Below are 25,920 nucleotides of genomic sequence, written 5' to 3' on the forward strand. Positions count from 1 at the left end.
TATATAATGGGGCATTAGCACCTGCAGATTCAGCTATACATGTGGTGTGAGGTAGTGTCCTGGAACTAAACTCCAGGAAACTACCCCACACCACATGATATGAGCAATAGAGTCTTGAAAATAAATCTAATTTTCCTCAGATTATTTGCAACAAAATGACAGTAACTAATTTATGCTTACTGCCAAGGTGTTGGATGGGTAGGAAAGATAAATAAAAAAGTTTCCTACTCCTATTTTGAAAGTTCCAGAAGGGACACATATCAAGAAATAGGAAACAACCTAAATTTCACTATGCTAAATGATATAGTCTTACCTTGGACATAATACATAAAATTTGGAGTATGTCTAGATGACAGTTGGGAGAATGTATAGCTCTCCAGACATCAGATACTTTCCCCACTCCTGTTTTAGGCTGATGCTGCTTCTATATTATATTCTGTAGAGCTTCCCATTATCTGACAGAGCCCGCTTAACACATCGTAATCTTGTGATACAATTAAAGAGTCTTCAAGTGAAAACTTATTGGACTGAAGTGGCTAGTGAACTGTCTGCTGTAGGCATGGAGAGAATTCGGTGATAGCAAAGATCATGATTCTGTTTTCAAATTTATCTTCCACAGCTGAAGGAGGTATAGGAGTAGTTTCAAAGTCATTCTGGATCTACTTAAATAATCAATTTTGAATAGTTGAATGGAAGAATTCTATAAAACATAAGTTATTGAACGCATTGTACCAGTAGAAACTAATCCAAGAATTTGAGTTTTTACAACATTATGCTTACTTTTCTTATCTTTTTTCTCCTTTTCTTTTTTCTCTTCATCATCATCAGCTCCAGCACCAAGCAAGGTAAAGATAATTCCAGTTTGCGAGTTCACACCTACTGCAGTAACTACCATTCTTCCTGAACCCTCCATTACGTGAGTACCTGAAATACAAAATTGTGCATTGTTATATTTATATTTATGTAAGGTTGAAATTTCTCTAGCTGGCCGAAAAGTATGCTGGAATTGCACAATTTGCCTACATTTAAGTTCTACTGATGTTTCATGGCAGGATGACTGTTGACTTAAATGTGCTTTGGACTACAATTCCCATAATCCCTCATCATTGGCTATGCTGGCTAGGAGAAATAAACCAAATATCTTACTCCAATTTTACAAGAATGTACAACAGTTTGAACAAAAAAGAGCCTCCAAAAATATAAAGATTTTATAATACTCAAAACAGTCTGAGACGATCAAAACTATTCAATTAACAACAACCATTAGAAAATCTTGCAGCTGCCAGCTTCCAACTAGTGCTAAGATATCTGAATAATACACAAGATCCCAATTCCAGAATCTATTGGCAAGTAACCGAAAAAGATTGTACATATACCCGCTTCTCAAGCTTCTGGTGGCAGACACTTGTTCTAACAACCCCCATGTTAGCCCAATAATATTGTGATGCAGTCTGAGATAAGAGCCAAATTAATTGAAGGCTGTCGTTCTTCATGTCGAAAGAAAGCATTTCCTGAAATAGTGGTGATGGACAGAAGAGTTTAAAATTAGAAGTAGCAGATACCATGTACAGAACTATTTGTCTTTTTTGTTCTTGTTGCCATTCCTCCAGCAATCAAGCTGCCTTTCCCTTCCCAAATATCACATTAGGAATAGACTGCAAAGAGGTAAGGTGGGGGCAGATGAAGGGGTTCTGTACATCTCATGTGTGAAAGACATGTTCATCTTATCAGACCCATGAAAGTATGACATATACACACTGAGCAAGAGCCAATATTTAACATTTAGCGTAAAAGTATCACGTGTAGAGGTACACTACAGATATCCATTCAGTGGGGGAAAAGACTGCGGAAACACCTAAATATGAGTTACCAGGTTCCTCTGGAAATCTCTGTTGATAATATACCATTTTGAATAGCCAGATGCTTCTTTGACCTCCCCCCAACCCCAAATGCTCTTTAACACCTCCAAAATAGCTGTATAGCTCTCCATAATGAGCTGACAAGTCAGCTCATTGATCATTGCAGGGAGCAGAAAAAAAACCATCTCCACAACAACTAAAGAGAGGAAGAGGAAAGGAAAATGAGAGATAAAATACAGGCAAACACCTGGACCTACCCCTATGTCGGGAATACCAGCCTCTTCCAATTAACAGTTTAAGCTTCTTTGCCTTTATTCTCTGCTGTAGCCTTGGGGCTACCCCTGCAAAGTTTTTGCATGCCAAAAGGGACGGAAATGTACTTCATCTGCTGATTCTAGAGACAGGACTACTTTTAAAATATCTGTTTGCCTTGGGTCCTGAGCTATGCCTGTAGAAATAACTGAGACGGATGGCTTTCTTTTCCAGCCAAACAGAATTTCAACCTAGTAATCTAGTTGGTCATTTACTGGGTACCATTATATGCAGAACAAATGCTTTCCTTATAGCTACTGTGTTCTTACTGACAGAGACACCAGTAAGAGCAGACTGCTTTTTTTAAGGGGAGAAAGGGGAAAAAAGGAAAAGGGGAGTGGGGAACAAAGCATCGCAATGTTATTTTCAATTGCAAAGAGAGAAGATCAAGCATAGTAGTTTGAGAGCACAGATCATCAGACCTGTGGAAATAGCATTAATTTCCACTTAACAGAACTGTGTAGTATAAGAGCAACCTAGACAAGGGAGTAGACAGCTCTAGTTAAATAATAATGTTGTAACATTTGCCAAGGAGAACCATACCATGAACTCTTTAAGGTAACATTGTTTAATACAGGGTTGGAAATCAAGCGATATTTCAGATATTGCTAGACTACAACACCTAGAATTCCTCATCCACTGACTGTAGTGGTTAGATCTCCTAGAAGTTGAAGTTTAGCAACATCTGGAGATGTGCGTAAATCCCATTCCTAGTCTAGCATAATATTACAAAACCCTATTATTTATTATTTATTCACTGTATTTATATACCGCTTTTCTCATCCCTGGGAGGACTCAAAGCTCTACATTAAGTATTGGATACTTTTTGGAACATGTGATACTGACACAATTCTTATCCCCATCTGCTCTCACTCTCAAATCTCAGTGGTTTGCAGAACCATCTACTGTGCACATGGCTCATGATCTGTGTTGCTGACTTTCCAACTGGGATGCAGTGCACTAGTAGTTCCTGTTCAAAGATTCGTGCAAAGACAGGATTAATTTGAAGGCCTAGAAAATCTTCCAGCAGCTTTGATAACAAGGGATTGGAAGCAGTTAAACCTGACATGCACTCTTACTGTTTTAGTGCATTCAATTTCTGTCAGAAAGTACTAAATAGCATCAGATAAAGTGTCTTATCAATTTTCCACTTTTGCAATCCCATAGAACCCACCTGATGGCCAGTACTGTTCAGTGCAGACAAGGTACTGTGGGGGTACATCAGATAATTCAATAGCTAGAAGCCCTGTTCTAATTAATATTAGGGGAAACCTTTACCTTTACTTTTTTTAAAGCTTTGATGTCTATGACTTGATTAGATGCTCTATGGATCTACAGAGAAAGCCTCAAAGAGAGCTTAGACTGAGTTAATGATGCTTAGTAGACCCTGGAAACAGAATGCATTCATTTTATTCTGTGTCATGAGTAACCAATCTCTCGATCTACATATGCAATATAATAAATTCCTATGTCTATATTCAGTTAAAGGTAGAGCCACATGCTCAGACAATATAACAATATTGGTTGAAGCAGGATGGCAGACTGGTTGTGTGGGTGTGAACTGGGTAGCTGTTTTAATCTTATTAACTCCATAACACATACATACCCCCCCCCCCCCACACACACACAGTGTTTCTGGACCAGATACAGTGGTTCTCAAACTGCTCTGTACCCCCCTCCATGCTCCCCACTGATTAGGAAGCATGCGAACTGTGGAGCCCCAGAGATGCCAGTGCATCCTATGGGGCTTCTCTGCTGCTGTTGCAAGACCTCCTCACCACCATAACCCACAAGGCCTCTCCATTGTTGCCGCCATCACAGCTTGCAAGGTCTCCCTGCCACAGTCTGTAAGGCCTCCCGCTGCCGCCACCACGGCCAGCAAGGCTTCCCTGCTGTTGCCACAGCCTGCAAGGCCTCTCTGCCTCGGTCATCATGGCTTACAAGGTTCCCCACTATGCTTTGAATGTGCTTTTACCACAAGGCAGAAGTAGGTTGTACTGGGTGGCCCCTAGGGTTGCTATTATTATTATTATTATTATTATTATTATTATTATTTCAAAGGCTGGATTGTAATCTGCTGGGAGTGCTTTGATTTGTGCTTTTACTGCTTGGCAGAAACAGGTTAGACTGGGTGGCTCCTATGATTATGATTGCAAAAGCTGAATGGCCATCTGTTGGAGGTGCTTTGACTGTGCTTTTCCTACATGACAGAAACAAGTTGGACTGGATGGTCCTAGGGTCTTCTACTGAAATACTGTCAAGTTTATGTTGGTTAAATGTGTTCTTCATTTTAAATATTGTAAGTTCTCTTTCTTTCTTTCTTTAGCACTACAAAGAAGGTATGTGTAGTGTGCATAGGAAATTGTTCATGTTTTTTTTCAGTTAGTTCACCCAAACATTCTTAATTCATTTGCAACTGGTCTAGCCCATTGGTCAAATTTTAAAATGAAATGTGGCCCCAATGTGGTCCAATAATTTATTGGGGCTCTATGAGAAACATTTCCTTCAAAAAGTCCCTATGGAGAGATAGAGCGGAATATAAAGTTTTATTAGTTTTTATTCAAAAAGGGTTCTGTGGCTTTAAAAGTTTGAGAACCCCTGGCCTATAGTATCAAATTTAGAAAACCAATCTTTTCACCGAATGACTTAATATCAAGCCTCCATCTTTAAGTCATTACTGCTTTGGTAATGTCAAAATTCAGCTATTGCAATTTATGCATTCAGAGGATGAATAATGATAAGGATACTGTGGCATCTTTATAGGAGAATACCACTGTAAATACTTCTGGATTAAAAAAAAGTGTGTGTCCTTATATTGTTGATTATCATCTTTTAAAATATGCCTAGAATAAATGGTATATGCACTTGATTTCCATCCCTTTCCCCAATCACTCCATATTTTAATAATGCTCTTTCCAAAAAGCTCAAGCTGCTTTAAATGAAGTGCACCAAGAAGGAATGCTTATTTTACACAAAGTATAATTTCTCTTTACTATTTAACATGTGCTTTCTAATTGTACATCTTATGGTACTCAACGAATTATTTTAGTTTTCAGATATTGAAAGAGCGGTTTGTGATATCTGGTTAAGTATTTTTTTGAAAAATATTATTAAATATCAGGTTTTGTAAAGTGGTCTTTTAAATTCCAGCATTTCTCAGCCTGGAGGTCGGGACCCCTGAGGGGGGTCGCAAGGGGGTGTCAGAGGAGTCGCCAAAGATCATTAGAAAATACAATATTTTCTGTTGATCATGGGGGTTCAGTGTGGGAAGTTTAGCCCAATTCTGTCATTAGTGGGGTTCAGAATGCTCTTCGATTGTAGGTGAATTATACATCCTAGCAACTACAACTCCCAAATGGATGACAACCCTACTCGGACTACAAGGGATCACCTAAGTAAGTAAGTAAAGTAAGTAATATGTTTGTAGAAATGCCACGTCTCTGACCTTTTCCCTTAAGGGGCAAAATATCAAGAATTTCTCCCAAACAAGGAGGTCTGTCCCTTTCTACTTATATATATATATGAACTATGAATCCCAGAAACTACAACCCCCAAATGTCAAGGTCAGGCATGTAGCCACCCCCGAAATTCTCATGGTGGTTCGCGAAAAGGCCTTACTGGTGCATTATTTAAACTGTTATGTTTATTCATATCATGATCTGATCACCATAATCAATATATCCCATATGCATGGGGGTATTGGGGTAATGATACAAAAGGTTTGGTAGGCTAGACCCTCTTTCACTCAGACTCAGCCCTCCCCCCGAAACTCATCCCCCCCCCACACCCCCCCCCCTGAAATTTTTTTAGCCCCACCCCCGAAATGAAATCCTGGCTACAGGCCTAGTCAAGGTCTATTTTTCCCAAATTCTACCAGTGTTCACATTTGGGCATATTGAGTATTTGTACCAAGTTTGGTCCAGATCCATCATTGTTTGAGTCCACAGTGCTCTCTGGATGCAGGTGAACTACAACTCCCAAACTCAAGGTCAATGCCCACCAAACCCTTTCAGTATTTTCAGTTGGTTTTCAAACCAAGTTTGGTTCAGTTTCATCGTTGGTGGAGTTCCGAATGCTCTTTGATTGTAGGTGAACTATAAATCCCAGCAATTACAACTCCCAAATTACAATATCAATCTCCCCCAACCCCACCAGTATGCAAATTTGGGCGTATGAGGTATTTGTGCCAAATTTGGTCCAGTGAATGAAAACACATCTTGCATATCAGGTATTTATATTAGGATTCTGCATATCAGATATTTACATGACGATTCATAACAGTAGCAAAATTACAGTTCTGAAGTAGCAATGTTTGGGGGTCACCACAAAATGAGAAAGTCTATTAAGGGGTCGTGGCATTAGGAAGGTTGAGAAACACTGATGTAGATGGTATTCCAATCTGGGCACATGTTTTAGAATAGTTTAAAAAACTAAGTACCTATTCACATTACATCATGATTACATTAAGATCTCTGTAGCCAGAGAACCCATATTTGTGTTTTCACTTACTCACACCCAGGGTATGTAAAAATGCAGTTATGGCATTTTCTAGATTCTCCAGGCGATTCTGTGTCAGTCTGGACCCAGAAAGTTACACGGAAGAATATACAAATTTCTAGAGAGAATAGTTTATTTTTAATTTATATCTTGTTTTTCTCTGAGCACAAATTCAAGGTGGTTACAATAGAATAAAAACATAATACAAAATTTAAAACAACCCATTAAAACATAAATATTTGAAACAGCAAACACAACTAAAACTGTGTGAACATTAAAACCAATATAAGAACCGAGAACTTCCACTACCTTTGTTGTTGTTCATTCGTTCAGTCGTCTCCGACTCTTCGTGACCTCATGGACCAGCCCACGCCAGAGCTCCCTGTCTGCCGTCACCACCCCCAACTCCTTCAAGGTCAGTCCAGTCACTTCAAGGATGCCATCCATCCATCTTGCCCTTGGTCGGCCCCTCTTCCTTTACCTTCCAATTTCCCCAGCATAATTGTCTTCTCTAGGCTTTCCTGTCTCCTCATGATGTGGCCAAAGTACTTCAACTTTGTCTCTAGTATCCTTCCCTCCAGTGAGCAGTCGGGCTTTATTTCCTGGAGGATGGACTGGTTGGATCTTCTTGCAGTCCAAGGCACTCTCAGAACTTTCCTCCAACACCACAGCTCAAAAGCATCTATCTTCCTTTGCTCAGCCTTCCCTAAGGTCCAGCTCTCACATCCGTAGGTTACTACAGGGAATACCATGGCTTTGACTATGCGGATCTTTGTTGCCAGTGTGATGTCTCTGCTCTTTACTATTTTATCGAGATTGGACATTGCTCTCCTCCCAAGAAGGAAGCGTCTTCTGATTTCCTGGCCACAGTCTGCATCTGCAGTAATCTTTGCACCTAGAAGTACAAAGTCTGTCACGGCCTCCACATTTTCTCCCTCTATTTTCCAGTTGTCAACCATTCTTGTTGCCATAATCTTGGTTTTTTTGATGTTTAGCTGCAACCCGGATTTTGCGCTTTCTTCTTTCACCTTGATTAGAAGGCTCCTCAGCTCCTCCTCGCTTTCGGCCATCAGAGTGGTGTCATCTGCATATCTGAGGTTGTTAATGTTTCTTCCAGCAATTTTTACCCCAGCTTTGGATTCATCGAGCCCCGCACATTGCATGATGTGTTCTGCATACATGTTAAAAAGGTTGGGTGAGAGTATGCAGGCTTGCCGTATGCCTTTCCCAATCTTGAAGTCTGTTGTTCCGTAGTCAGTTCTTACTGTTGCTACTTGGTCCTTGTACAGATTCCTCAGGTACAACTACCACTACCTTAGTTAGACTTAATTAAATGCTTTCTGAAACAGGAATGTCTTCACACCCTTTTGGAATACCATTAAAGAAGGGGCAGATCTTAACTTTTCAGGCAGTGTGTTCCATAGCATAGGGACAACCCCCAAAAATGAGCCCTCCCTGGTCAACTTAAAGTGCATGCCAGAATCATAGAATCATAGAATCAAAGAGTTGGAAGAGATCTCATGGGCCATCCAGTCCAACCCCCTGCCAAGAAGCAGGAATATTGCATTCAAATCACCCCTGACAGATGGCCATCCAGCCTCTGTTTAAAAGCTTCCAAAGAAGGAGCCTCCACCACACTCCGGGGCAGAGAGTTCCACTGCTGAACGGCTCTCACAGTCAGGAAGTTCTTCCTCATGTTCAGATGGAATCTCCTCTCTTGTAGTTTGAAGCCATTGTTCCGCATCCTAGTCTCCAAGGAAGCAGAAAACAAGCTTGCTCCCTCCTCCCTGTGGCTTCCTCTCACATATTTATACATGGCTATCATATCTCCTCTCAGCCTTCTCTTCTTCAGGCTAAACATGTCCAGCTCCTTAAGCCGCTCCTCCATAGGGCTTGTTCTCCAGACCCTTTATCATTTTAGTCGCTCTCCTCTGGACACATTCCAGCTTGTCAATATCTCTCTTGAATTGTGGTGCCCAGAATTGGACACAATATTCCAGGTGTGGTCTAATCAAAGCAGAATAGAGGAGTAGCATTACTTCCCTGGACCTAGACACTATGCTCCTATTGATGCAGGCCAAAATCCCATTGGCTTTTTTTGCCGCCACATCACATTGTTGGCTCATGTTTAACTTGTTGTCCACGAGGATTCCAAGATCTTTTTCACACGTACTGCTCTCAAGCCAGGCATCCCCCATTCTGTATCTTTGCATTTCATTTTTCCTGCCAAAGTGGAGTATCTTGCATTTGTCACTGTTGAACTTCATTTTGTTAGTTTTGGCCCATCTCTATAATCTGTCAAGATCGTTTTGAATCCTGCTCCTGTCCTCTGGAGTATTGGCTATCCCTCCCAATTTGGTGTCGTCTGCAAACTTGATGATCCTGCCTTCTAACCCTTCATCTAAGTCATTAATAAAGATGTTGAACAGGGCCGGGTCCAGGACAGAACCCTGTGGCACTCCGCTCGTCACTTCTTTCCAGGATGAAGAGGAAGCATTAGTGAGCACCCTCTGGGTTGGAAGGTGCCTGGTCGACACCAAGGTCTCACCGCCAGATCTTAGCTGTCTGCCAAGTTTGTATAAGGAGACACGGTGTTTCAAGTAGCCTGGACTTAAGCAGTGTAGAGCTTTTTAGGTTAAACCCAGCACCTTGAATTCGGCCCAGAAACAAATTAGCAACCAGTGGAGCTGTCTTAGTAGAAGAGTGGTATGTTCTCTAAGATCAGCCTGGCTGCTGTCCTCTGTACAAATGGAAGTTTCTGAACACTTTTCAAGGGCCGAACCGCATATAGCGCATTACAGTAGTCCAAACAGGATCAGGGCATGTACCATGGTGGCCCAGTCTGATTTCTCCAGTAACGGTCGCAGATGGCGCACAAGCTTTAACTGTGGCAAAGGCAGTCCTGATCACTGCCACGACCTGGGCTACCAGATTTAAGGCAGAGTCCAGGATCATCCCCAGATTGCGAATCTGAGATTTCAGGGGAGTATAACCTCATCCAGCTCAAGTTGCCACCCTGTTCCTGGATCCCTTTTACACGAGACCAGCAGTACTTCCATCTTATTTGGTTGAGTTTCAACTTGTTGATCCTCATCCAATTCATTACTTCTCTAGGAATCTCTAGATCCTACAATGAAACTCTATGATATGCTATGACTGTAGAGGCAATTTAAGTGGTATTTATTCATATCTGCTATATCACGTAGTTGTAGTCTAGCCAGGAATGTATATCCCAGGGATATAGGGTTCTTCTATTTAATTTTAACAGCCATGATTCTATCCCAGGCATGGGCAAACTTTGGCCCTCCAGGTGTTTTGGACATCAGCTCTCATAATTCCTAACAGCCAACTCCAACAATTTCTACGGGCTGTTAGGAATTGTGGGTGTTGAAGTCCAAAACACCCGGAGGACCAAAGTTTTCCCATGCATGTTCTATCCTATGTAATCCTGGGATTTGGAGTATAGGCAGGAGCATTAAGAATTTTCAGCGAGTGCTTCACTAAATTACAAATCCCAGGATTCAATAGAATGAAACCACAGCTGTTAGTGTGGAACAATACAGATATAACTGGTAAAAGGTAGTCTCTGTAGCTATAAATACTTAATCTGCAAAAAGGGAGTTGAGCACAAGAGAAATGTTTATACACTAATTTTGGTCTTTTGATAATATCCAAATATCACTTATACATTATGGAAATGATATGTATTTCAACCTGCCTGTTGGAGACCAGCTAACCATCCTTCCTGTTTTGAATTCACATACTGCAATTAGTGAAAACCTTTTGCAGTATTGGACAATGGCTTAGACCTAAGGGGCAAGACAGGATGGAAGAAGTGGAATGAACGCTGAAAGAAAAGAACAGGAACAGATGGTATACAGAAAGAAGGGAGGGACAGATGGGGATATGAACAGGCTGCAGTTGTTTAGAACGAACACAGTGACCTGGGGAGGGGGGTAAGGAGCTGGTTACACCATATGCAGTGGTTCTCATCAGTTTTCAAGCTGTGAACCCTTTACAAGCCTTTTTGCACTATGGTTTCTTTAATGGTCATTTTAGTGAATTCATACCAGTAAAATAAAAATGTTATGTCTACTGTAATGATTTAGCATGCTTACTTTTCCTGTAACAGGAAACAAAATAACATCACACCATGTAGGAGAAGGAATGATCTTATATCATCACATACTGAACGGTAACACATTCCAAAAGACAGGATAACATTTGGTATTCCCACAATTCAATATTATTTTCCCCCAGAGCTCTAAGTGAACAAAATTGCTGAATTCAGCTCTCTGATTTGAAATACAGTACAAATGAGCTCCTACAAGGCCATGAGAATCCCCTAAAAACCAACTGTTATGGCGTGTAGGCAGGTTCAAACAGAGTGCACTTATAAAGGGGTTCCAATGTAATCCATTATTTTCTATTGCTTTCTGGTTTATAGTCATAATGCATGACTGACTAGCATTCAATTACTTCATTTTTTTTGTTTGACTTTCCATTAAAAATAACATTCCAGATAGCTAATGGCAATCAACAGAAAAAAAATAAACGAATTATTGAAAGCTCATAGTAATAATCATTAGAACAGTCTAGAAGTCCAATTTAAAATGATGTAATACAGACAATATGTATAGTTAGATTACTAACAGCAAACTCACTGCCCAACGGCACCAGATTCATCCAATCATGGAAGCTAACAAGAGCCAAGCTCTGGTTATTACTTGGATGGGAGTCCACCATAGAATACCAGGTGTTGTAAACTATATTTCAAACTAAGTAACTGGCAAAATCACTTCTTATTTTTCCTTGCATAAGAAATCTTTATGAAACTCATGCGGGTACTATGAATTGACATGCAAGTTAAAGGCACATATACACATAAGAGCACACTCAGGTAGTGAGGACTAGTAGAGAGGAAGCCCAAGCAGAGCTGCTTAGAAATTAAAAGGATTATTATCAAATTTAGAAAGTTTAAATGTTCCTTCTATATATATTTTGTTAAATCTAATGGAACAAACAGTACAAGGATAACTGAGTTACTAGCAACAATGGAATACTCTATGTGATTTGCAAATAAATAAATAAATAAATAAATATTTGTGCAGCTCTCTCTATATATTTTGGACTGCAGCTGCCAGCATCCATAACCAGCATAATTAATACTAAGGCATCTGGGAACTGCAGCACAATCCCATATTATCTTTAGGGAAAAGAGTAGTCAACAAAGAATATGATTGGCTCCATCTTTTTATATTAAGATGAGAAGAAGTTGCAATATTTTTGTTGCAGATCTAACTTTCTACGTTTCTACTGAAATACAATAACTCATACTGAAGTTAAGTTTTAGTCCTAACACACCTTATAATTAATTCAAAAGTAGCACTGTATTAAATCTGTATAGGAGGTTAAATTCAGTTCAAAGCAATAGGAGACAACCACAATAAAAAAAGATTAAGAGTATTCTACAAAACTTCTGTAAATTTAATAACATAACTCACTTTTCATTCATAGGATTTCATTGTTTTATTTCGGTCTAGAAGTATTAAACAATTAATTAATGAATTTTATTTAATGGAGCAAAATTCAGAAATACACTGAATCAGCACTGCCAGGCTCAAATAAAACTGTTCTATGTTTAATCTTATGCAAAGTAGATACATTGCACCTACACACACTACTAATTACATTAAAGGATGCTTGTATGTCTGAAATCCTACCTCTTGTTAAGACCCATCTTTTTGGTCTCGGGGAGGTTAAAAGCGCAATACATAATACATAAGAGCACTGGATCGTAGCACATTGTTACCTGGGAAGACAATGTTTCACATGACCTACTTCTAGAAGTAGGAAACTTTGTCCAGTTTCCAAAATATCTCATGCCCAGATCTTAGCTATCATCTGATTACCCACCTGAGAGCAACATAGGATCTCGATCCAATGTTTTCTTAACATGATCAGATTCTCCAGTCAGTGAACTTTCATCAATTTTGAGGTCATTTCCTTGTATAAGTACACCATCCGCTGGTAAAAGGTCACCTAAAAAGAAGCCAAAACTATTTTTAACATAAGACACTTAAAAACTTATTTTTAATACAATAAATTAGAAATGTATCAATAATATAAAAACACATTTACCATATTTTACTTGTGCAATATCACCAACAACAATGTCAGCTATGGGTATTTGGATGACTTGGCCACCCCTGATGACAGTAAACTTCTGTTCTTGTTCAATACGGCTTTGCAACCCTCTAAACTGTTTCTCTTTACTCCAGTCATTGAAAGCTGTGACTAATACCACACAGACAACAGACAGGAGGATAGCGGCGCCTTCAATCCAGCCTGTTTCTCCTTCTTCCTCTTCTTCTCCCATGGTTACTGTTCCACATACTGCAAAATAACAAACACTGCAATCTTAATATTCTTCTGTATTAAAATGAAAACTGAAATAATGCAAATGCTAATAATAATACAAGTTACCAATTCCACACAAAAACACATCATGCTTTTAGGTTTTTCCAAAGGTACAAGGCTGCTAGATCTGTTTAGTATTTGGAAAGGAGAGTATCAGGTGCTATATTTCTGAGGAAGTTATGTCAAGCTCTGCGTATTCCTTGCCTAAGAACTCCATGAAATCCATGGGATTTGACTTGAAGGGGCATATAAGAGGGACTTGAAAGAACATAGAAGGTTGTACTGCATACAAAATTAAGAACCATGTTTGTCTTAAAACAGTGATAGATAACATGCTCCCTCTCCTAAGACCCCTCACTACTGTCAATACAGTGTCAACATTCAGTGGTACAACAATAATTAAAATCTTTGTCTCATCCTTGATGCTATGCACCAAAATCTGACAGCATGGAAGAAAAAATAGCCATAAAAATGAGTACAATGTTTTAAAACAAGCCATAGAGATACATGTGACCTCCTTTGAAGCCAATTAACTTACCAAAAATGCTAACTGGTTTTATAATAATGTGTGTGGAATACCTTTCTAAATGGATGGTACTCTTTGGAGGACTTCATTTGCTGCTACCACACTGATGGGGATATGGTGAATATGCCCCATCCCAGACATATCCTTTACATTTTATGGTGTTAAAAGAACTCCCACTGTTTTTTCATAAGAATCTTAGCCCACAATATACATTGGTCACTGTATTCAGATTAAATACATCATACCCATTTCCCCCGCCCTTTGCTACCTCATTGTACCAGCCCTGGTCCAGCCCTATTATAGCTATTCAGCAGGCCCTGGAAATGAATAGCCCCAGGTACTACCCTGGCCATGAGTTGGGGTCATGTTTTGAACTTTATCCACTTCCCTGGCCCAATGTGTCCCCACTGGCCCAGCCCTATTATAGCTATGCTGTAGGCCTTGGAAATAAATAGCTCCAGGTCCCACTTTGACCAGGCAGGACCATGCTTGCACTTTACCCACTCCCTGGTCCTTAGTCTACTTCGTTATACTAGCCCAGCCCTCTCATAGTAGTCGAGGCCCACTCTGGAATTCTGGCCATTGGAAGCTAAACTTGCTGATTGAAATTAGTACTGAACTGGCTTTTAATTTTAAATATGTATGGCTGATATATAGTATTATGCCTATGTTTTATAATGATTATTTTGTATATTTTTGTATTGGTAATTACAATGCTTTACCTCCAATTTTCCAATTTTAATATATGTGCTGCCGAAGCGAGCACAATGCTATACCTATGCTGGAAACCATCCTGAGTACCCTTGGGGAGATACAGTGGTATACAAATAAAAGTTTATTATAAGTTTATTATTATATCATCCACTGTGGAGTGGAATTTGAAGGAATGATCTTTTTTTTTTTTACTTATTATGCAAGAATTAAAATTCCCAGGGGAGAAGTGGCTGAAACTAAACAAAGAATTTTTCTTAAACAGCAGTGTTGCACTAGAAAAGATGAAGTAACTACAGAGAGATATTCTGTAACTCTCTTCATCTTGTTTCTGTTGGAAACAGCATGCTTCTCGTGGTGAACAAGGTGGTCATAGCAGTTTTATGATTTGCCAGACAATACATTTAACATTCTTTTCAGTTTTAGTCCTAACTTTGTAGACTTTTCTATTCACTCTCTATATAAATGCAAGCAAGAAAGCTATTTAAGTTTTCAGGAAACTCATGACTCCAATATTCCAGTTTGACAGAGACTAAAGAGCAACTGCATACACAAATACAAATAACAGAAGGTGGCATTTCATTGGTGTAAAAGCAGCTCTGATGCAAACTCTGTGGAAACAAGGCTGGTAATGGCCTAAATACCAAGCAATCAAATTGCTAATACTATATAGAATATGAACTTCTGAAAGAGGAAGACCTTAAACCAATACTTAAAAAAAATATTTTTATTGTTATTTATAAGGCTTAGCACTTTCTCCTTGTTTCATCTGAAAAGCTTTCTATATTATCCAGAATATCAAGGCAGAAAATACCACAATATCTGCTTTGAACTGGGTTATTTGAGTCCACATTGCCATATATCCCACTTCAAAGCAGATAATGTGGGATTTTATTCAGCTGTGTGGAAGGGGCCTCGATGTTTAGCAATTATGGGCCTATAAAAAGGTAGAATGAGGACCAACAGTGCTACCTTGTCAGAGTGTTGCCAAGCTTTATGGCTAAACATGTACCAAGCTGGTCAACTTAGGACAATGCTCCTTGAAATCTTTTAATTAAACTCTTACATTGTATTTGGCATTGCTTCTGAACATCTTCTGTCCAGTTGCAATTTCCAAAGTCTGAATATAAAATATCAAAACCAAGAGAACGTAACTCATTCACCATCAAAAAAGAGGTTTTTAAAATTCTCATCTTTTCCATCACAATATATGCCATGAATAGGAAATGCAGCAAGTAGAGGTCAATCCAATTACTCATGTCCACGGATTAAGTCCACTATTTAGAAGAGTGCCAGCATGAAGACTTGTCTTATCTATCCAGAGGAACTGACCTCGCTGAGGCCTAAGAAAGTGGAGGGGGGAGATGGATGTATATTTTTAACCCTCCACTTATGTACAATACAATGTGTGCAGAACTCTGGCATATGGGAAAGTACTCTGGTTGTCTTATGCATAAGCAGAGGGCAGGTTTGGGGCCAAAATTACAGATTGTGATATAACTTGTGAGTAAGACAAGAACCTAAAGAAAATAAGATTCCCTCCACTCCCCACTGTGGCACTGGTTCTGGCCTTTTGTAATGCCTGAATGGAAAAATGGTGGCATCAGCTCTGAGGTTCTTCCCTGCTGCAGTAGAGGGAGCAAAGGGAGTTGGTACTTTCTTCAGGATTTCCCAGGATAAACTACCAATAAACTCTCTCATTTCACCACTTAGAGAATGGGATGGTTCCTAGAGATTTTGTTCCCAAGCCAACCCTCTCATGGAGTTCTCTGTCAGAAAACTCTGGCAATATAGCAGAAATCTTGTCCTGTTATCTATGTAAATAATCAAAGCAAAGGGGATGGCACTACAATTTAAAAGCAAGGCTATCAGAATGAAGGATGGAGTCTGTTCCTTTCAGGCCTTCTATGACTCTTCCAGTTACAGAGAAAACACACCCGAACTGTTTCTGCTAACTGGAAAATTAATAGATAAGGAGAAGTGAAAGAAACGACCAGAAGTTGGATATTTTTCTCATCTGACAGAGTACCTAGCTCAAAACAAAACAATGCATTTCATCTAGCTTAAAGGCCTCTGAAACAAAAGCTCAGTGCTTACAAGTTGAATTTATTTGTATGTATTCAAAAGACTGGATATTATTTCCAAAGATTTCTACATAGGACTATAATTTTAGAATCAAAATACATAACGTGGAGTAGATAGTGGGCAGGAGTTCATCATTCAAAAATAGCAATTTCTCTACTCCAAAATGCTTCTGAACAAAGCTCTTCAGCTTTCATTTTTGGAATTAAAAAAATCAAAGGGACAATCTATAAAAGTATGTTTTTACCATGCCAAATTTTGGATTAAAAGCAAAGCAGTATTTTTTTTATGCATGACTAGATCAGATTTGTTATGGTGGTTGCTCAAGGAAGGAAATCGCTATTCTGAGGATCATTGAAAACAAGGGGTGGAGAAGTGCATCCTGACTATGTTTTGCAACCTCTGAAGATCAACCCAAGCCCCGCAACTCCTGCAGATCCTCCAATTAAAAAACATGCAAAATTTTCTACAGCAGAACTCCAAACACTAGCTGTAATGATATTATGCTGAATTTTAAAATATCATTTTTCCCTAAATGTATTTAAATTACCCCAAACTGGCCATACACCAGCTAGAGGAAAAACAGAAAAAATAGAACTGACTTCTGATCACTCTGGATCAGATGATAAGGAGACAATGTGGATTTACAGCCTCTCTCGGAAGTGAGAAGTGGGTGCCTCACTGAAAAATAATCAAGAGGGTCACAAATTGCACACCTTATTCTAGCCTGAGAACAAATGCCACAAAATGTTTTGCTTTTTAGGGGTGATTTACTAGACAAATTTCACTCTTCTTTCACATTTTGCTGTTGCTGTCTTTCTAACACAATGTAAATGCTCTTTTTAAAATATATTTGGGGGAAATCTTTTCAAAAGGAAAAAAATGCAACCCGTGGAATTAATCTCAGGTTCAAATTAAAAAAAGGAAACCAACCTACAGAAAGCTTGAGCTACATAACTTCAGTATCTATTGATGCCAGTAAGTTCATACAATTTTTCTGTGTTAACACAGTGAGACATGGCTTCACAGCCTGGCCAAATCCACCACATGCATTCTGTTAATGCCTATCAAATAACACAAATAATGGAAGGCCTTTCAACAGGGTATAAGTAAAAAATGAACCTTCACCATCTACCTCAAGTGATGATGAGCACAACGTTTTCAGAAGTATTACAGAACACATCCCACAGGAGCCCGCCAAAGGAAAGTGGGCACTTCATATCCATGAGGAATTCCTTCCAGGACCCCCATGGATACCAAAAATTAAGTTATTCAAAGTCTATTGAGTGTAGAGCAACAGCAAGTCCTGGCCGCAAGGTGTATGGGGACTGGTGACGGAGGTGGATGTTTCTGCTTGCTATCCTGCAACTGGTGATGATGGCGAGAAACATCTTCAGGGACATGGCAATTGGCCTCAATTCTCTTCCCATGCTACACCAAGACACCCTAGCTACAGTTCCAAGCCCCAATCTACCTTCCATCCCATTCATCCTGCCTCTCCCATCTACACATCCTCTCACCTTGGTGTAAAGTGAAAAAGAGTTAGGGTTTGGCGCAGTTAAGTTGTTTCATTCACAAGTGGGAGCATCTTCATATGAAGAAGCCGCTTGCTGCCACAATGAATAACAGGGCAGTAAACAGCTTTTGCAGGACATGGCGAGTAGAAGCAATGATATTCTCACAAATGAACAAACAAACAAGCAACAGAGCCTACAGCTGTCAACTGCCAAATCCTTGAATAAAATGCAAGCCACTGCTGCCAATCACAGACCAATAAACAGCTTCCACAAAAAACATTGAGCAGTGGCAACGGAGCTCTCACAAATGAGCAGGAGCACCTGCCACCACCCATCACCATGTTCCTGAAGAAGCTGGAGGTTGCCACTGCCAATCACAGGTCAGCAAACAACTTCTGCAAAATATAGTGAGTGGCTCCCATATAAATGAACAGGAAACACATGCTTATAGTCAACTGGCATGGCCCTGAAAAAGTGCAAGATCCCACTGCAACCACAGGCCAGCAAGCAGTTTCTGCAGGACATAGTGAGTGGTGGGGTTCTCACACAAACCAATGAGCAGAATGCCTTCTGTCACCATCAATTGCTAAGTTCCCGTATTTTTTTTAAAAAAAAATTGGACCTGCAGTTGATTCAATCCACAAATATGGAGTCTGCAGATATGGTAAAGGTAGTTTTCTTTTAGAACAGGGAATAAACGTTATATCTCATGCAAAATAGAATGTTGATAAAACACCAATAACCCCCTTCATACCTCTCATAACTTCTGAGGATTTAATATATGACTTTAAAAAAAACTCCAAGACTTGAATGAAAGCATTGCTATTTGTTTTAATCTATGGACACTGAATCCGTAGACACCAACTGTTAAGTGTCTTCAAGTTGCCCATAAATTTAATAGGATTATCTTAGGCAAGGAATACTTCCTCTGAATATACCCAAGTACTGCCAGAGCTGGCCTTACTGAGAGTCCAAGACTGAATTGGATCTGGTTCCTTTAGACCAGGGGTTCTTAACCTTGGGTCCACAAACCCCTTTGCCAATAATGTGAAAACATGGATCCCATCTGAGAATGTAGGAACAGATAGTTTTGTAATACTTAACACTGACATGTTGCATAATGTTGTACATAGCATGACTGTGATCACGTGTAATCTAACTTTAGCTCTAACAACTACCATATGAATGTTTTTTCAAGATATGCAACAATTGTAATGTAATATGAAATGAATACTATGGTAATTATTGCATACACTCATAAGTGAAAAAATGCTAGATTTCTGTCAAAGGTCAAAGAAAATAAAACTGTTAAGTTGATTCTTTTTCCATTCAAGCTCAAGGACCCCCTGAAACCTTTCTGAGGTGAACGGGCTTTAGGGAGCACAACTGCTTTTTAAAATGAAAGGAATTCCGGCTACATTTCAATGAGAAACACAATGAACAAACTGACTCTAAACTTGAGGGAATAAAACAATGGGAAACCTCAGAATGCCAGTGCAAACGCAAATTTAAAACAATCTCTTTCTACCTATAATTCAAGATATTTTGCAGTTCTTAAGTTTCCTTCCTTCTATGCTTATCACACATTAAAAGAAATGGTATAATGAGTATTATAAACCTGGAGTCACACTTTTGCCACTCCAAATCCTCAGCCTTTCAAAAAGAATGTGTGAATTTTTCTATTGATTTTGGGTTCTTTCTCATCCAAAAACTGGCAAAAATAAATTACATCCAGCAGTCAGTACAGTAGTTTACTTCTCTCCCACATTCCAGGCTCCTCCAGCCTCTTCAAACAACTGAACAAGTAAAAAATTACCCCAAATAGCATCTGGAAGTGCATAACATTTAACAGTGAACCCATAGGGTGGGGGCACAGATGGAAACTGGTCCTTCTTCTATAGTAGTTGCTTATCGCTGTTATAGACAACTGAAGCTTATGTTTTCTAAGAATGATTAAAGATAGAAATCAAATTTCTGCATGTAGTCAGTGTTCATCTGTCTGGTTCAAATGAAACGCTGACTACAAGCAGCTGCAATTCAAATATCTTGTATTAATATTTATATCACATGACATGTTCCCAGAGGTTCTAGGGGCACAAGCAATTTTATGGCTTCTCAATACTATTTTACTACACACACTGTGAAATGCTTTTCATTATGAAAACTATTCAACTGTTTACTTACGTGCTTCATTCCCACCAGGAGGTTGGTAAAAAGAAAGGCCCAATGATACTATGGCTGCAATTTCTAATATAATTAAAGTAACATCCTGTAGTGCTTCCCATACTAACTGGAGAAAAGTTTTTGGCTTTTTAGGAGGTATAAAGTTCTTCCCAAACACAGCTGCTCTCCTCTCTATATCTGCTGGATTTCCACTTAAGCCTAAATAATAGAAAGAGAAAATTGTTTTAGGGTATTTTATTATATACACATTACATTCTAATAACAACCAAGGTTTGCCATGGGTAGCTACAGAAACCTTAAGTATCTTACATTAATAGGTAAATGTCAGAAAGCAATTATTCATATTTTATGTTCCATGTTTTCCAAGTTAGCCCTTCAAGGAATAATTTTATGCACACATTTACAATAACAACAAAAAGGCTATATATGCAGACTTCTTCTACCCAGAATGTTACACATCAAACTCCCTTGTTTCTGTGAACCTTTCTCCTGGATTCATGTATGTCTCATATAGATGCTAAATAATTTCCATCTTTAGAGAAGCCTGATGATTATGCCAACATCGCCATGGTAGAACAATTGTGAACACAGAGCACAAGATCTCTCAAGTACTGGTTTCTTTGACACAACATACATGACAATGACACATAATTTGATGCTGAAAACAATGAATTAAGGGTAATAAAACTAGGAAGCTATATACAGACATGAAAACACACAAAACCAGTATGCAGTTAAATGGAGGTTACACTATATTTCATTATGTGTTCTTATAAATGATGGTTTATTGTGTTTACATGGTTCTATAATTAATCCACCTTTGAGTAATCTGTCTCTTGGAAGGAGAGGCTAATACAGCAATAATGATCAAGACCAGATATAACATCAACAACATCCCTTTGTACAAACCTGCCCGGGCCCTGAGATCTTCAGGAGAGGCCCTTCTCTTGGTCCCACCTCCATCTCAAGCTCGGTTGGTGGGAATGAGAAAGCAGGCCTTCTCAGTGGCTGCCCCTTGACTCTGGAACTCCCTGTCCAGGGAAGCCAGAGTGGCCCTCTTGCTGCTGTCTTTCCGGTGGCAAGCTAAAATCTTTTTACTGAGGCAGGCTTTTAAAGATGATCTACAATCTAGTCGGAGGTGTTGTGGTTTTATATCCTTTTATGGTTTTAACCTGAATTGTTTTTAATATTGATGATGTTTAATAACGTTTTAATATCTGTATATTTTAAGTTGTATTGTAATTATTTTAATTATGAGCCAATATGAGTCTCTTTATGGAGAGAAAACGTGGGATGTGTATCAACATAATAGTAATAGTAATAATAATAATGCTTACTAATTCATCCTACAATATCAACTGGAATGCTGCTAATTTCCTTCCTTACATGCTTTGTTTTCATTGGTCTTCCAACAACATAGCATCAGCCCACTAGACCTCCATTTCACCTGCATTTAAGGAAGTTGTATGTTTCAATAATAAGGACTGAAAGTTTCTCAGGAATTAAAGCAGTCTGTTGAAGCTTTTTGCAGTCCTTTGGCAATTAACATTTGTTATCAAACAAGCATAAATGTCTTTCTATCAGACATCAGGATAATGTCTGAATGCTTCTCAAGTATGTATCTTTCAAAGCTTTCTTTTGGGGAAGAGAGCAAGAATGGATGGGGGGAAATAACAGAAATCTCCTTACCAATTTAAAGAAGGAAGGCACCATGCCTTTCTTCTCCATACTAAGACGAAGTGCAATTTACTCAAAGCATTGTGTGTTCCAATTTCATTTCACTTCAGAAAATAATTTTTTCCACCAAAGACAGAACAGTTAGTACTCTGGCTTAGTCCTGATACAAGAAGGAATTATATAACGTCGAAATTATCAATAAGGGGAAAAGGTAACCTTTGGGTTACCATCTTGTAACTGCAGGCATTCACACTACAGAGAAAGAAGACTTAGAAGAGATTGAAACATTTCAGGCCAGTGGATCCTCAAAACAGTTACTACACTATGGAGCTTCATATCTGTATATTTCAAGACAAGAAAGCGTATTCTACCAACTATTAGAACTGCAAGATCTCATCTGAGGCACAATTACTTTGCTTCAGATACTTGGGGGTAGGAAAGAAGAAGCCCTCCTACCTACCCATTCAATTCAAAGATGCATACTACTTTTGTGTAACATGTATTTGTTTTTTTTTTTTATTGCCATAGACTATGAGTGTGTAACTCCCAACCTGAATAGACAATACCACCCTAAAATCAAATTCAGTCAAGGCAATATATAACTTTTAAATAAACAAAATTCCAGTTGCCAGTTCCACTCAGAATGTCTGGCTGAGATTTTCCAGACCATTTTCACCTGATGAGTAACATTTCAGATTCCAGATCTTTTGGGAGGTGGGGGTAGGGTGGGGTGGTGGCAGTTGAGCTAGGAACAAAATGTTTGACTGTAAGCAAAGTAAAATATGCATCTATCCTGTCTAAGAAGCTTGCATATCAGAGAAGCAAACTAATGGTATTTAATATAGAGACTAATAAGATTTATACAACACTGAGGTTGTTGAACTTGCATAATTTTTTTACTGCAAGATAACTGTACATGGCATTATTATGTAAATAATCAGATTCTAAAAATAAGTACCAAGATAAGTATTATGACTGTGTAACCACTGAACTGATTCTAAGCTGGTGACACCATATAGTGCTACCTATTTTTTTGCAAAAGGTAAAGGTCTTGATTGAAGTTTATTGGTCGATGCCCAATCCTCTATTTTCAAATGCCAACTGTGAACTGAATTGTCTATATCAGAAAACCAATGGTTGAAGATTGTCCCCATATTTGCTGTATACAGGTAACTACAACTCCCAAATGACAAAATCAATATTTTTGAGTGAAGGACATACATTGGGTTGTTAGGTGTATGCTGTCCAAATTTGGTGTCAAATCCTCTAGTGGTTTTTGAGTTATGTTAATCCCACAAACGAACATTACATTTTTATTTATATAGAAGATTGCGGAGAAAGATATACGGATAATGAAAAGAAGCTGAAGATAACACAGTCCAACAAAACATTTCTTGGTGTCTTGGTTTTTAAGCCTGCTTCTGGGGCTATTTGGGACACTAATTCAGAAAATTGCATTGGATAGATCTCATCTGCTCAAGTTTCTTAGATATGTTTGTCATAATTCTTTATGTACAAGCAAATTGAGACTGGTAGATGGCATATGTTCTTTATCTGAAAATCAAGAGCTTTTAGGGAAGAACCAGTACCATTTTTCAAACAGATCAAATATATCCAGAAATAGTTCTAATATTTGAGGCACCAAATGTGTATTGGCCAATGTAATCATTTCTCTGTCTTTGTATGTCTGTTTAATTGCTTAAGAAAATATGCATCTTCTTATTCAATATTAATAGCCTTCTTCCAAAGCAGAAAAAACAAAACTTAGAAGATCACATTTGAACAAATCACAAATAGATTTGATAAGCTGCAAATACATTCTTAGTAAAAATGGGTATCAGGTTTGTATTCTTATATTTGCTACTTATACATGTAGGTCAATTGAACACTTTTTAAAAATAAAAAATAGCATGAAAACTGAAGAGAAAAGACCTGGGAATTCCATTCACTAGGATTCTTTTTATTATCAAACATCTCTATTTCAAAAAAGTAGAGACAAATTATTGAATGCTTACATTTAAAGAAAGGTCATGAATCATGTCCTTTAAAACCCCTCAGAATATTCCATTTAATTTCTTGTTTCTTCAATTCTATCAAATATAAACCTTTGACTCAACTTTCTAAATGATGCCTTAAAATTATACAAACCAGTTTCTTGAATAAATAGAAAGTATACTGTCCAGTTGTTACTTACAACTGGAGTAGAATCAATAGAAACATATTAAGTTAACATTTATATAAGTTCCATTGACTGTATTAGAACACTGTAATTGAAGCAATCAAATGAATTTAGGTTGATGGCCCCACTGTTTGGGACAGTTTTTGCTTTTATGTACAAAACCTGAAAAAGCTGCCCACACATTTAAATTATCATAAATAGGGAACCAAACTTTAGTCGAGATTCCTAACTTTAATTTCATAACAGCTGTAACAGAAATCTCTTATCATTAATCAAACATCAGATGACCAGATTTCAGAGCTATTTCCAACTACAGTAGACACACTGAATCAATTGAACATACATAAGACCAAAGTGGATTTGCCCTAATTTGAATTAGCTACTGGACACAGATCTAATTTTATGTACCATTTTTTTTGTCCAAGCTGACCTTGGTATACACCCATGATGGTGAACCTATGACACAGGTGTCAGTACTGACATGTGTAGCCATTTTCGATGACACGCGGCCACATACAGAGAAATATGCCGAGAAGGACTTTTCATCCTTGGCTCCTGCATGGTCAGGTGCAGTAGCCAAGGATGAAACATTTGCTGTAATGTAGAAACTCTGTGCCGGAGGTCTGTAGACCAAAGCAAAGAAATCCAGCACAGAGTGTCTAGTTCTGGGACTTCTGGTTAGGCCATTAGGGTATCTTGGACCTCACTTGCGGGCGGAAGAGCAGGGAGCAGCGGAATGCCATGGGGGACACATCTCTGGGGTCCTTGTGATCGCCATTTATTAAATACAGTTATACATTACAATTATACATTTTTGTTTTCAAAACTATAAATATTGAAAAAATTACGGTTTTTTCCCCACCCGGGTTGTGCTCGTTTTTTTGGTGAATTTTGACACACCAAGCTCAAAAGGTTGCCCATTACTGGTATAGACCATTTAAATTCTTAAGTTCATCGTTTTATTTTACATAATAAAAACGTATACTGTTTGGCTCATCAGTTTAATATAACAGAAAACAAAACTGTATATCAATATACAAATAGATCTATAAAATGTTGCTGTCAACTATCAGTAATACCTAACAAACAATGCATACATCTGAGCAAGAAAACATGAACAGAATAAGTATACATGTTACTTGTGATTTATGAAAAATTATCCTTACCTTCATTTGGAGAGGTTTTCAATCTTGTACAGATTCCATACACATCTCCATAGCAGTCTTGTATTTTATGCAAAGCATCAGCAGCACGCAATTCCATAAGGTCACGGAGCTCTTCAAGTGTAATGCCAAATTCTCCATGATTTGAATCTTTTATAGTATATTTTACGCCACTATATGCGACCGAGTTGTTAGCCATGTCTCCCATGTCTTAAAGTGTTCTACAGGAGCAAGTTGTCTCCAAAAACAAACAATTAATTATTTTAAATATTTCCAAATGAAAAATAAATCCTTCAGATATGAAAACCATCAAAAATGTAGATATAAACCACTCAAAAAGAAGAGAGCCATGAGACAGTTTTTCCAGAAGCGTTATCTTGAGTGCAGTCCCATAGTTCGTTGATGCATTCCACTTCAGTTGAATGGAGAAAGCAATCTGTGAACAAAAGAAAGATGTTCAGAGCAGCAAGATTCAACACATACAGACCACATTTATTTGCTTGTTCAGCAAAGCTTCACCCACAGGCCTTCTTCACTGTTAAGGGCTGTCCTGCAGCTTTCATTAACATGTTTACTCATTATATCTACTCTCACTTTCTGCCAATGACTTCCCATTACTCAATGCTAAAACATAAAGTCTTTGCTGTGCTTTTTACCTAGTCTTCCCTGCCAGTTATCAGTTATCACCCCCTCCTTCTATCTTTTACATCTCACTTGATGAGTTGTCCCTGCTGCCCTATCCTTCAGCTCAGGACAAATCTCATCCTTATCACGTCCACTGGCTCTTCAGAAT

At 38.5% G+C, this 25,920-nt stretch overlaps 1 protein-coding gene across 4 annotated transcripts in view; it reads right to left on the minus strand.

Annotated features, from left to right (window-relative positions):
* ATP2B1 (ATPase plasma membrane Ca2+ transporting 1) overlaps positions 1 to 25,920 on the minus strand; it is an 81,554-nt gene that overhangs the window by 20,967 nt on the left and 34,667 nt on the right. For all 4 annotated transcript variants that reach the window (XM_060777339.2, XM_060777340.2, XM_060777337.2 and 1 more), the window contains exons 2-6: positions 25,131 to 25,563; positions 20,109 to 20,306; positions 12,810 to 13,064; positions 12,585 to 12,710; positions 781 to 924 (exon numbers count right to left, since the gene is read on the minus strand). In XM_060777339.2, the coding sequence (XP_060633322.2) occupies positions 781 to 924; positions 12,585 to 12,710; positions 12,810 to 13,064; positions 20,109 to 20,306; positions 25,131 to 25,335 (928 nt within the window). In that variant the 5' untranslated portion in view covers positions 25,336 to 25,563. The remainder of the gene's footprint in view (positions 1 to 780; positions 925 to 12,584; positions 12,711 to 12,809; positions 13,065 to 20,108; positions 20,307 to 25,130; positions 25,564 to 25,920) is intronic.

This window comes from Anolis sagrei, chromosome 5 (genome assembly GCF_037176765.1).
Source record: "Anolis sagrei isolate rAnoSag1 chromosome 5, rAnoSag1.mat, whole genome shotgun sequence".
Taxonomy (NCBI): Eukaryota; Metazoa; Chordata; class Lepidosauria; order Squamata; family Dactyloidae; genus Anolis; species Anolis sagrei.